The 12,317-nt window shown below is 52.9% G+C and overlaps 1 protein-coding gene across 1 annotated transcript in view; it reads right to left on the reverse strand.

Moving 5' to 3' along the window:
- Positions 1-11,998, reverse strand: part of CNGB1 (cyclic nucleotide gated channel subunit beta 1) — a 28,465-nt gene extending 16,467 nt beyond the window's left edge. The window contains exons 1-16 of the mRNA XM_053987185.1: positions 11,475-11,998; positions 11,006-11,097; positions 10,767-10,893; positions 10,489-10,531; positions 10,256-10,322; positions 10,091-10,172; positions 9,667-9,703; positions 9,146-9,293; positions 8,965-9,040; positions 8,397-8,433; positions 4,110-4,275; positions 2,747-3,350; positions 2,352-2,476; positions 2,221-2,304; positions 1,137-1,266; positions 699-797 (exon numbers count right to left, since the gene is read on the reverse strand). Coding sequence (XP_053843160.1) covers positions 699-797; positions 1,137-1,266; positions 2,221-2,304; positions 2,352-2,476; positions 2,747-3,350; positions 4,110-4,275; positions 8,397-8,433; positions 8,965-9,040; positions 9,146-9,293; positions 9,667-9,703; positions 10,091-10,172; positions 10,256-10,322; positions 10,489-10,531; positions 10,767-10,893; positions 11,006-11,097; positions 11,475-11,588 — 2,031 coding nt within the window. The 5' untranslated portion in view covers positions 11,589-11,998. The remainder of the gene's footprint in view (positions 1-698; positions 798-1,136; positions 1,267-2,220; positions 2,305-2,351; positions 2,477-2,746; positions 3,351-4,109; positions 4,276-8,396; positions 8,434-8,964; positions 9,041-9,145; positions 9,294-9,666; positions 9,704-10,090; positions 10,173-10,255; positions 10,323-10,488; positions 10,532-10,766; positions 10,894-11,005; positions 11,098-11,474) is intronic.
- Between the last annotated feature and the right edge of the window lie 319 nt (positions 11,999-12,317).

Here is a 12,317-nt window from a genome sequence, read left to right on the forward strand (position 1 = left end):
CCCATGGGCACGGACATCTCCTGCTACTCCAGGCTGCTCAAAGCCTTATCCAGCCTGGCATGAGTACTGCCAGGGCTGGGGCATCCACAACCTCCCTGGGCAACATGTTCCAGTATCTCACCACCCTCACTGTGAAAATTTCTTCCTAATAATCTAACCCAAATTCCCCCTCCTTCAATTTGTACCCATTACTCCTTGTCCTATCACTACAGTTCCTGACAAATCAGCATTTTATAGCATCATTGCCCCTCTGCAAGGGCTGCATGAACCCTCAGGGGTGAGGGCAAGCCATTCCCTGTGCAACTTCCTGATGTCAGTGGAGTTCTGCCAGGATGTGCCTTTGAGTGGGAGCTCACCACCTGATTTTCATTACCAACCACTGTTTCCTAAAATGTTACATTAAAATGTGTTTTATGCCACTGGTTATTTCCCAAAGGGAGAAAAGTGGTAGAGAAAATGCTTTTTATCCCTGCTGAAGGAGAAACTCTTATTTCACATCAGGGATTGCTTAATCAACAGGACTCAGCATTGTACATTCCGAGTTAGCTCCAGACAATGCCAACATTGGCATTGTGCTGTGCCCACAGGATGATTTACCCCAGTGAACAACCCTGACTGCCCCTGCAGGCCCACGCTGCAAAGGAGTCAGCTCCCTACTCCCTGACAGCAGGAAAGGAGAAGCTCGATTCTCTCCCCACCAGGCACTGCATGCCCTGCTTCTCTTCACCCCAGTTTGGCATCATTCTGCTACAGGTTGTACCTTCAGCATCAGCAGCTTCAGCTGTCTCCTCTTCCACCTTCAAAATGAAAAAAAAAAAAAAATCCATTTTAAGGAGAAAAGGCCCATTCTGTCAGTAAAAGAGCAGACTTTGCAGCTTGACTGGATGCCCCATATCCCTCCTACTCGCCAGACTCTCAGCTTGTTGTTCAGCGCCCACCCTGTAGGGTGAAAGGAGCCTTCCCTCCAGCCACAGCTACTTCTGCTGTCCCAGCTTCAGGGGTGGGGACACCCTGGTGGGCAACATGTCCTGTGCCCAGCCCAGCCTGCTCCTCCCAGGGCACTGCATCCCCTCGGAGAAGCTCTGAGCCCCAGCACTTGCAGGAGCAAGAGCTCATTGCAGGGAGCGGTGCCGTACCTGCACAAGGGCACCTTCCAGATTACTTATCTCAACTTCCTCCAGCTGCTCAACCCCGAGGGCCTCCTGGGCAAGGCAGGCTTCATCCACACCCTCATCAGCAGGGAGACAAGGAGGCTGCAGCAGGGGTCTGGAAGGGAGAGAAAAAATACTGCCTGGGAGACCAGGTGAGACCAGGTGCATAAATAAATCAGGGCATTGCATGGGTATAACAAAAAACTGCAGAGGCAGAAAGATCCAGGCAGAATGTTTCTCCTCCTGTGCATAATTTCTCATATAATTAAAATGGGCCAAATAAAAAGCCAAAACCTAATTCCCAGGCAAGGCTTTCCCACAAGCACTATTCAAATCCCACGTTTGCCTGTGCAAGACGCCACCAGGACACATAATTCTCATTTTCCTTCCAGAGCAAGCACAGGCCTCAGCTCCAGCATTCTGACAAAGGGGCTCCCAAGATTGATTTTATTGCTTTAATATAACTACATAACTGAAATAAAAGTGCCTCAAATGTTGCTCTGTGCATTTACCTCTTGATTTACTCTTTCCTGGCAAGAAATGCAAAGCAGGGATTTGGGATAATGAGAAGAATTTTAAGAGAGCTAAATGCTCTCTTGTTTTGTTATTTTTAATGATTTCCTCCCTTAATATTTAAAATTATGCTCTCTTCAAATGTGATCACAAATCTTTCCATCCTAAACTAGAAAACCTGTTGGTCTCTCTCTCTTTTCCCAATAAACAAACACATTGAAGGATGGAGTGGCATCTCATTCACCCCACAACTGAAGCTCAAGTTTCTATAGTGAAGCTCCAGGAACAGATTTTGATGAAATACAAACATATGGGTTTGACACTGAGTAATCGTGTGTTTTCAGCTTCTTCCTGAAAATCTAGCTATTTTAGAGGAATTAACACATTATTGTAGTACTAGGTAATAAATCCCTAAATGTTCATCTCATGTGAAATCAGAGCAAATTACTAATCTGAGCAGAGAGATGTCTCCCAATACCATCTAGACCAAAGTCACCACCTTTCACAAGAACTCGGCTATTTTCTACAACAGGAAAAAATGTAAAATTGTACCTACTTGTATGAAGCAGCATTTGCAGACACAACACATAATCCTGTCTTTACATTCAGCTCTGTAGCACTCAGAATGATCCCGAGTGCCCTGAATTAATGGATACGGTTGAAGTAGCAGGGCCCATCTCCCGGAGCTGGGTGCTCCCGCCTCCCATGAAGGCGCAAGAGGGGCTGCGGTTGCTACGGGCGGCCGCGATGGAGACGGAGCCCGTGTCACCAGGAGACGCTCCTGTCACCAGGTGCCGCGTCAGCAGCGAGCCCTGGGGTGAGCCGGTTTGCCAAAGCATCCCTCCCGCACGCCATCCCTCTGGCATGCCATCCCTGCCCCGCACATCCATCCCTGCCCCGCACACCCATCCCTGCCCAGCCGCCTGCCAGGCTGGGAGCTCGGCTCTGCCGTGGGTGTTTCAGCCTCTCCAGAACGCACTTGAAACAAAGGCTGCAATCACGCTCGATTCCAACAAAGCCCTAAAGGCAACGGGAGCCACTCACTCTGCACTCTCCTCCTGTTCCTCCTCTTTCTTATCTTCCTCTTTCCTCTTTTGCTCTTTCTTCTTCTCCTTGTCTTTTTTCCTCTCCTTCTCTTTCTTCCTCTTCTCCTCTTTCTTCTTCATCTCCTCCTTCCTCTCCTCTTCCTCTTTCTTCCTGTCCTCCTCTATCTTCCTCTCCTCTTCCTCTTTTTTCCTCTCCTTCTCCTCTTTCTTCCTGCCCTCTTCCTCTTTCGTACTGTCCTTCTCCTCCTCTATCTTCCTCTCCTCTTCCTCTTTTTTCCTGTTCTCCTCCTCTATCTTTCTCTCCTCTTCCTCCTTTTTCCTGTTCTCCTCCTCTATCTTCCTCTCCTCTTCCTCATTTTGCTTGTCCTCCTCCTCCTCCTTTTTCCTGTCCTCTTCCTTTTTCTTCCTCTCTTCTTCATCCTCTTTCCTGTCCTCCTCCTCTTGCTTCATCTCCTCTTCCTCTTTTATTCTCTCCTCCTCCTCCTCTTTCTTCCTTTCCTCTTCCTCTTCCTCTTCCTCTTCCTCTTCCTCTTCCTCTTCCTCTTCCTCTTCCTCTTCCTCTTCCTTCTCCTTCCTTTCTTCCTCCTCCTCCTCCTTTTCCTCCTCCTCCTCGGTAGTGTTTGGGGAGCACAAACACAGTCTGGAAAGGAGAAACTCATGAGTTAAAAGCCCCGAGGTGCGTGCGAGGCTCACACCAGGAGCTCTGCGTGTCCCGTGTTTTCTGGCCGAGCTCTGCTGAGCCAGCGTGGCTCAGGGCACCCCTCGTACTGAGCAAAACTGAGCACTGCCCGTGTGGGAGGGGGGCACTGCTGTGCTCACCCAGCTGTGCTGGGCTCAGGGAGCATTTTGGGGGGCTCAGAAACCCTCTGTGAGCATGCACAGACCCCGCTCATCCCCCTGCTGCAGCACTGCTCACTCCTGGCTCTGAACACACTGCCCAGCCCTTGGAAGACCCAGCAGGGGTTTCTTTTGGCAGAAGCAAGGGTGAATTACACAGAGACAACTTCCATTTCTGAATGTCATTCCAGCTGCATGCACAACTACTGGGAGCAAGGTCCAAGGCCTCTTGCCTTGGGGCCAAATCCTACTCCCTGGAGCCTAAGCAGAGCCTCCCTCACCTGTCCTTTGCAGGGCACTGTGAGCATTGCTCCCATGGCTCTGCCACTGCCTGCCCTAACCAAAACTGAGGCACCAGAAGAAAAAAACATTTGATCAAGCACCTTTTGGATCCTACTAGGGATGCCCCCGTTTTTGGAAACAGGCACCTTGGCCGCCAGCTCCAGCACCAGCAGTTGCAAGGATGGATGCCCAGGGACAGGCTTGTCCCCTCCCATGGCCACCACACTGGTGACTGGAGAACACACAGACCTGCCCATCAACAGCACCTGCCTTCCCCTACCTGCTTTCTTCTTCCTGAGGTTCCTCCTGTATGGTGGGAAGGGAATGAGCATCTGCCTGCAGCTCAGCCTTGTGAGCCCAGGCCGTCATCTCTTCATTAATTTGGCCCTCATCGATCTCTTGCAGGATGAGATGGGTTTCCTCCTGTTCCCCAGGGACTACATGAACTGAAACAGGAATGGGGAAATACCAAAGTAGTGCAACCCCCTGCGCGGGGAATAACACGCTCTGATTTCACGTTGCAGAAGGCTGAATAAATTGCTTTTATTAAGTTAAATTATATTACATGAATACTATACTAGAACTATATCATACTAAAAAGATACTCAAGAAAAACCTGTGACTGTCTCCAGACTGTCTCCAGACAGTCACAACACAGCTCTGACCCAATTGGCCAATCAATCCAAACAACCATTAACAAATCACTCCTTGGTAAACAATCTCCATAACACATTCCACATGTGCCAAACAACAGGAGCAGCCAATAGAGGGAAGAATTGTTTTCTTCTTTCTCTGAGCTTTCTCACTGTGCCTCACAACTTCCCAGGAAAAATCCTGGGAGAGAGAATCATGTCTCTCTCTGTTCAGAGAATGTAAATACCACAGGGAAAGGGAGGTGATGGAGTGACAGTAGCACGTTCTGCAGGGGCCAGGGCAGGTGCCAGGTTTGCTGTGCTCAATGGGGCAGTGCTAAAGCAGCTCTCAGCCTGCACAGAGCTGGGCAGCCCTGCTGCCCCTGAGCTGTGCTGCCCAGGTGCCAGAAGGAAGAAGAAAATTCACCATTTTCTGCCAAGCACAGCCAAAACCCCATGAAGGCCTTGAGCAACCTGGTCTAGTAGAAAATGTCCCTGCCCATAGCAGGGAAGTTGGAACTGGTTTAGCTTTAAGGGGCCTGCCAACCCAAACCATGCTGTGATTCCATGAAAGCTATAATCCTCTGCTCACAGATGAGTGCTGGCTTCCCAGCACATGTAGCCTCCTCCACCAGCAGTGACCTGGCCCATCTCCAGGCCATGTTTTGTCCCTCCTTGCAATCTGGAAGAGCCCAAAGCCTTTCCCCTTGTGACCCCCCAATGAATTTCTGTCCTAGCACAGCCCAAGGGCCCTGGGTCTGCAAGACCCAACCGAGAGCCCACATCACAGCACTCGAGGACCATGTCCTGTCCACTCTGAGCACTCTCCCAGGCAAGGAACATCCCACAGCACTTCCCAGCATCACTGGGGCAAAACCCATGGCAGGTTACTGGGGGCTGTAGGCCAGCTGCAGAGTGAGGAGTCTGACCCATGAGGAGCCCTCTCCATGTCCCAGGGGTACCCATCCTACCACATCAGGCTCACACCAGGGAAACAGGAGGAGGAAGCACATCCGCTCACTGTAAAACCAGTTTATTTTGAGGTCTGCCTGACAGCAAAACTTAATGTCCACAGCAAAGCTAATAGGAAACGTGCAAACTGAACTACAGAAAGGCAGGAAACCCATGCAGTGTCATATCTGTAGCTTATTTACCCACCCCATGGTGTCCACAATGCCTTTAGCCCATTCCCTCTGGATCTCCATTCACTAAAACATGGGACAGCAATCAGGGAAATAGCTTTTAAAGCACACCATGGCTTTTGGATACATTATATGAAAATGTGGTAATACTAAAACTGTGTCCTGGTACAAGCAAGATTGATTATAAACACAGGGGATGGACCTCTGGGCTCACAACTCATTGTTCCAGTTGCCTGGATGGTCCTAAAGAGATGCAACAGTGAGAGATCTTAACCTGGCCTGTCAATACATCCAGGGGCTTATTCAAAATATGGAAAAAGGCTTTTTACCAAGGTCTGTAAGGACAAGGGGCAACAGTTTTACACTGAAAGAGGGGACATTCATATTGGACATAAGGAAGGAATAGTGTACTGTGGTTGCCCCATCCCTGGAAGTGTTCAAGGCCAAGTTGGACGGGGCCTGGAGCAACCTTGTCTAATGGACAATGTCCCTGCCCAGGACAGGGAAGTTGGACCAGATCATCTACAGAGGTCACTCACAACCCAAACCAGTCTGCCACCCCAAGGTCTGTATCTAAAACGTGGGGTGTAGGGGCTCCCACCCCCTGAGCCCAGTGTGCCTGCACTGGCCATGCCTGCCTGCAGCCTCTGGGCTGGAGACAGCCCCTGGAATCCCCTCCCTGCTGGGACATTCCTGCTGCTGTGTCACCCTGTTCTTTTGAGAGTTTTAAAGTTCTTCTACAAGTTTCAATGCCTTCTGATATTTACATATTTCAACTGAGTTTTCTCACTCGTGTTCATGTAAATAATGATTGTTTTGCATTCTTCTTTGTGAGTGGAGAGAATTGATAGACTGTTGGTTTGACCAGTGTGGTTGGAGAGGTGGCAGTTTCACCCTCCAATCCACTGTCACTTTTACTATTGTATATATATTGGAGTCAGAAAATAAAGTTTGCTTTTTTAGGTTCTTTTTCTTTCCTTTTACATCTAACCTGTTTCTGTGAGTTATTTCGTGTCACAGTGTGACACTGCTGCAGTTAGTGCTGCATCCGTGGAGCTGTGAGCATCCATGGAGGGAGCAACCATAGTTGGGGGTAAGGAGAGTTTGGGGTAAGTTCTCTTAGAAGAAGAGCCTGGGCAAATCTGTTTAACCATTAACTCCAACCTATTCACCTAGAGATTAAGCTCACCCACCTGATTTGCTGCTGCAAATCAGAGCCCTTTCCACTTGCTGGGAGGAAACACTCAGTTATGGAAGAAAAGCAACGAGGAGCTGACAAGAGCTTCAGTATGTTTGTAACATTATACCTCAGAGGCAGAAGTTGACTCAAAGAAGCCTGGAGATTTCAGCTGGGGGTCTTGGGGTGAATATTTAGATGTTGTGGGGGCAGTGAGAGGGCCAGGAGTGCTGGGAGATTGCAGCAAAAAGCTTTCTGCCAATGAGGTGTCCTGAGTGATGCTTTTCTACCATCCTGTAAATTATAGCTCCCATCTCATAGACACCATCCTGCAAAACCAGTAACTCCAATTCCCAGAGCAAAGAGGGAGCCAAGTGGGACAGCCCTGGGTCCCTGTGCCAGCCTTGGGTCCCCACTGCCCCAGCTGGGATGGAGCTAGACACCATTTGCAGATTCCCCTTTGCTTTGCCTCCCCAGCTGTGCTTTCTCCTCAGGTTGGTCTCATTTGGGTGTGGGAAGGGCTGGTTTGCCACGGTCTTCGTTTTCCGTTTGTTTCAGAGGCGCTAAGCCCCTTTGCCCCCTGAAACAAAAGGAGAAGGAAAACATTAATGAGCGTGCTGGCAGTTTGGTGCCAGGGCAGATCTCTTGCTTGACCCAATCATTCCCTTCCTTGGGCACGTTAAGTGACCTGGAGATGCCTCAAGGCACCAAAGCCAGCTGGGCTCACCCAGCACATGCAGAACATCCCTGGCTTTGCCTCTTCCCGAGGTCCATGGCAGCACACAGGCCTCCAGTTTGTACACATGGAGAAATGCCTTCCCCCAGGACTTCCCTCTCTGAGGTTCTGCCAAGGGGCTGTTGGCCTGTGGGAGCAACTTCCCAGCATATCCCTGGGGCTGTGCATTTTCCATGTGCCTCGACTGTCCCTGCTCCCATCAGTAGCTCCCACAGCCACTCCTTTCAAGGGACAGCACTTGCTCAGGGCTGTGTAACCCTGCCCAGACCATCCACAGAGGCAGCTGTGGCTCTGCATTTTGTCCAGCATCCCCCAAAGTGTCTGCAGTGGGGAGCCAAGCCCCCGTGCCTGCAGAGCTGGTGCTTGGCCCCCTCCACAGGCACACAGCAGTGTGAACCCTGAAGGTTTTCCCACAACCATGCAGATTCCATTCTAAGACATCTAATCCCAGCATTTTGTTTTCCTGGGGTACCTTCCTAGACATGTCACAGCAGGCAAACACCAAAGGAGAGAAAGTAAGAAGCAGGTTTGAATTCCCTTGTAATTCTTTGATCAAATCCCTCTGGCTCCAGCACAGCTCAGGACAGACCTTGATATCAGCACTAACCTCAAAACCCAGAACCTGAGGATGTGGGATGCTGCACTTGGACACTCCCTCAGCCTGAGTTTTGCCAAGTCCACGCCACAGCTCAGCAACAGCTCCCTCTTCTCAAGTGTCAACAACCTGCCATGGCTTCCCTGGGGGATTCCAGGGGCTCCTGAGCTGGCACCCAGGGCAGACCAGGGGATAAAAGATGCCAGTGACCCCTCTTCCCAGTAACCCAAGCCAAGAACAAGCTTGGCAGTCAAACCATCATGAAGAAATGGAGCCATCACTTACTTTGTTCCACAGGACTTGAGGTTGCTGTGGCCACTCCCTGTCAAGAGAAGGGAACCATGAAACACTGCTCATTTTCAGTAACGCTTATTTTTTACCCTCAATGCCCCCTTTTACCCTAAATACCCCATTTTTGTGGCAAGTTGGATGGCTTGGCCATGGGCATGAGCATCCCCATACTCAATGGTACAGAGCAGGAGCACATCAGTGAGTTTGCCTGGGGGCCAGGGAAGAAAAGGAGAGCTATGTAAAGCTCCTGGTGCTTCTCCTTAGAGCTGGGAGCACACCTGCATGAGGTGCCAGAGCCTGGACACCAGCCAGTGCTGCACAGAAAGGCAAGGAAACAGCAAAGAAAGCACATGCTATGGGATCTCCTGCTGCTTAGAAGCCAACCACTGGCTTTCATCAGCTAAGCAGATCATGGGGACTTGTTCTCTTGACAGAACTTGGTGACAGCCCAAACCACAGCAGGTCCCAACACTGATCTAGTGGCATCTGCAGGGCAGGGGACATCCTGCTCATCAGGGATGCGGTGTTCCCGTGCTCTTTCCCTATCCATCAGACAGCCTACCTGTGTGTCCTGCTTCTCCCTGGTCACCGGCTGTGGCATCACCTTCTCCAGCCCCTGGACAAACCAGCTGAACATCCTGGAGACAAGAAACCCGTGTTAGAACTGGCAGCCAGAGCCTTAGCTCCCGCATCAGCCGTGCCTCCGGCCACCAGAGCCCGGCAGAAGGTGCCACCGCGGTTACCTGAGGCCGTCCGCAGCCACGGACTGAGGGCTCAGCGCGGCCCCCGGCCCCGGCTGGCCCTGGGCTGCTGCTGCCTCCTCTGCTGGGCCGCTCTGTGTGCCTGGAGCGCTGGGCTTCGGCTTCGCCAGGGTTTCAGTCCCTTCTGTGCCTGCTCAGGTTCATTTGAAAGAAGGAGGATTGGCAGTGGAGCTGTCATAAATTATTGGGAAGTGGAGCAAGCCAGGAAGGGTCACCTCCCGCAGAGGGACAGGCTTCGGGGGCTTCCCTGGCAGCCTGGCTGGGAAGGGCAGGGGCAGCTCGGGGACAGAAGCTGTGGAGGGATCGTCCCTGGCAGCCTGGCTGGGAAGGACAGGGGCAGCTCGGGGACAGAAGCTGTGTAGGGACTGTGCCGTGATGGCGGGCCCTGCGTCCCCACCCCTCCCGGCACCGAGGGAATCCTGGCCATGGAGACGAGGGCAGCCCAGCCCAGCCCAGCCGCAGCCGGGCCCTCAGCGGCACCGGGGACGGATCGGGTCGCTCACCTTCCGCCGCGCCTTCGCTCCTCTCCTTCGGCTCTGTCTGCACAGGGACAGAGGGACGGATGGACGTGGCAAAGCACGGCCTCAGGCCACCCCAGGTGGACATGTCCCTCCCGCAAGAGGACCCACGCGCTAAGCCCCACACACCACCCGCTCTGGTTTCAGCCCCACTGCCGTGATAACCAGTTAACCCAGACACCAGGGTGCCGACACCAACCCGTCAGTCCCAAATGAAGGGTCCTCCCTGCATCAGGGTTGAGGAACACCGGGACAGCACCCAGAGGTCTCTGTTTGCTCTGCTGAATTTCCTTGGCTTTTCCTCCCCAAGGTCCCAGCTGGGGTGTGCAGGAGGATGAAGGCAGGGAGCTCGCCCCACTCTCATCTCTGCCCGGTAGCCCCCGCTCTTCCCGAGCTAGGCAGCGCTCACCTCCAGCTTTTTCATCCCCTCTGGCTGCGGCAAAATCCTCTCGAAGCCCTGTGACAGCCAGCTGAGCACCCGTTTTCCTGCCCTGCGGGGAGAGCGCCGCGCTCGGGGAGCTCATCCTGCGCCCTCCTGCCCTCCCGCACCCCCCAAGCCTCGCTGGGCACCCACCACTCCTCTGGAACAGTCTCCGGCTCGCCCTCGGAGACATCCTCCTCGGCATCGAAGGGAGTTATCTCTGCAAGGAGAGCGCTGCTGTGGCCATGGGGAATCTGCACTGCAGGGAGCTTCAGGTGCCCCCATCAGCCAGCGCAAGGGGACAATAGTGCCGGCGGCACCAGCCCGGGAGGTGGCATGCAGGAGCCCCGGGATGCTGCAAACTACAAACTCCCAGCTCTCCTTACCCAGACCATCGTCGTCCTCATCCCCAATGACCTGGACCTCTGTCTGAAAAGGCAAAAATATTGTCTGGAAACCTGACAGCCCAAGAGAGGGATCACCCCACTGAGTGGGGAGGGAAACCTGCCCTTTCCCCAGGGATGGATGAAGGTAGAAACCCATGCAGGGCAGGTTTAGTGCTCCCAGTTAGCAATGGGAGAGTGATAAGAAGGAAAAAAGAAGAAAAGGTAAAAAGAGGTAGAAGTTCAAATAGACCAAACCATTTCCCAGATGTGTCTCCTACCTCATCAGCAATGTCGACGCTTGTTTCGAAGCTCTTCCCGAGAGCCTGCAGCCCTGGGGCTGGGGCTGGCTGGGGAATCACCTTCTCCAGCCCATGGGAGAGCCAGGAGAGCACACTGCTCCCCACACTGCCAGGGAAAGGTGTCAGTCAAACTGGGGATGCCATCCAAGGCATCCAGGCCCCAACAAAAAGCAAAATCCCAAGCAAATCATGCTGCAGAGAGGGTGCAGGAGCCGTACCTGTCAAACACAGAACCGGAGTCCTCAGAAACCACAAAGGTCACTTTCTTTTCCGTTTCTTCAATAGCAGCAGGGGAAAATAAGGCAAGCTCCTATCACCACTCTGGCAGCCCCCAGGAGGCCAGGCAGGAGTGGGACAGGCGGGTAAAGGAACACTGATGTGCAGCCTGAGCCAGTGTGGGGCTTACCCTCAGCGTGTGCCCGCTCAGCAGCATCTGTGGGGCCACCGGCCTTTCCTGTTGGTGCCTTCAGGGCAAAGGGCAGGAGGTGTCAGAGAATGAGGCACAGGGGACGCTGTCCCCATTCAAAGGTGGCTGCAAACCCCAGGGACTCCCCATCCTCCTGCTGCTTCCCAGCAGCTCAGAGTAGGAATGCACCCCAGCCCCCCTCCCTCCTGGGATGCTGCAGTGCTGGGGATGGATGCAGAGGCACCAGGCACCTCTCATCGTGCTCATGGTGTCTCCATCACCCCCCAAGCTGGCTCCCTGCTCACCTTAGCTGGCTGCGGCTCCTGCACAGGGGTCTCCTCTGTCACATGGGGCACCGGGGGCTGGGGGACCACCCGGTCAATCCAGCCCATCATCCCGCTGGCTGCGGGCAGGGCCGAGGGGTCTCCAGCTGGCAAGAGTGTGCACACTGCCCAGGGAATTCCAGCTGCACCAGCTGATCACTGAGCTGTCTCCTGAGCAGCTCCTTGGTGTCCTTCCGTCTCCACGTCCTGCTTGGGAAACATGGCACTGCAGCACAGCCAGGGCAAACCCAGCTCAACCCCTCATCCCTCGCTGCACTGTGAGCAAACTAAATGCTCTATTTCATTCTCACCACCTCAGTTAAACTTGCTTTTCCTGAAGGTAGCTTCCTCTTTTTCCTGAAGGTAGCTAGATGTTTTATTTTCACACCTGTCCTGACTAGGAAGCCATTGCAGATAGATCACAGAAGCTGTGGTGCTCTGCTCAGGTTCCTCTACTCTCCCCATCATTTTTCATTTGAGGGAAGCTGAACAGTAATTTGAACAGAATTTTTTAATGAGGAAGTTCATGTCCTAACACACACATCCCCTCTTTCTGCTCCTACAAAACAACTCTGCTCTGCCACCTTTCAGCCACACCCCAGGGACACGGTGGCTGCTGGGGCAGGTACCTGCTGGGGGCTCTGGCAAGGGCAGCAAAGGCATCCAGCAGTGGCTGCTGGGGTGTTGATAGGGTAGGTAAAAGTAAGATGTTGCAGAGCAGGGATTCAGCTGTCCAAGCTCTGGCTGCTTGGTCTTTTTGGGTCCCTTCCTTCCCTTTGTGAAGCAGCTCCAGGCTGGGAT

This window comes from Vidua macroura, chromosome 11 (genome assembly GCF_024509145.1).
Source record: "Vidua macroura isolate BioBank_ID:100142 chromosome 11, ASM2450914v1, whole genome shotgun sequence".
Taxonomy (NCBI): domain Eukaryota; kingdom Metazoa; phylum Chordata; class Aves; order Passeriformes; family Viduidae; genus Vidua; species Vidua macroura.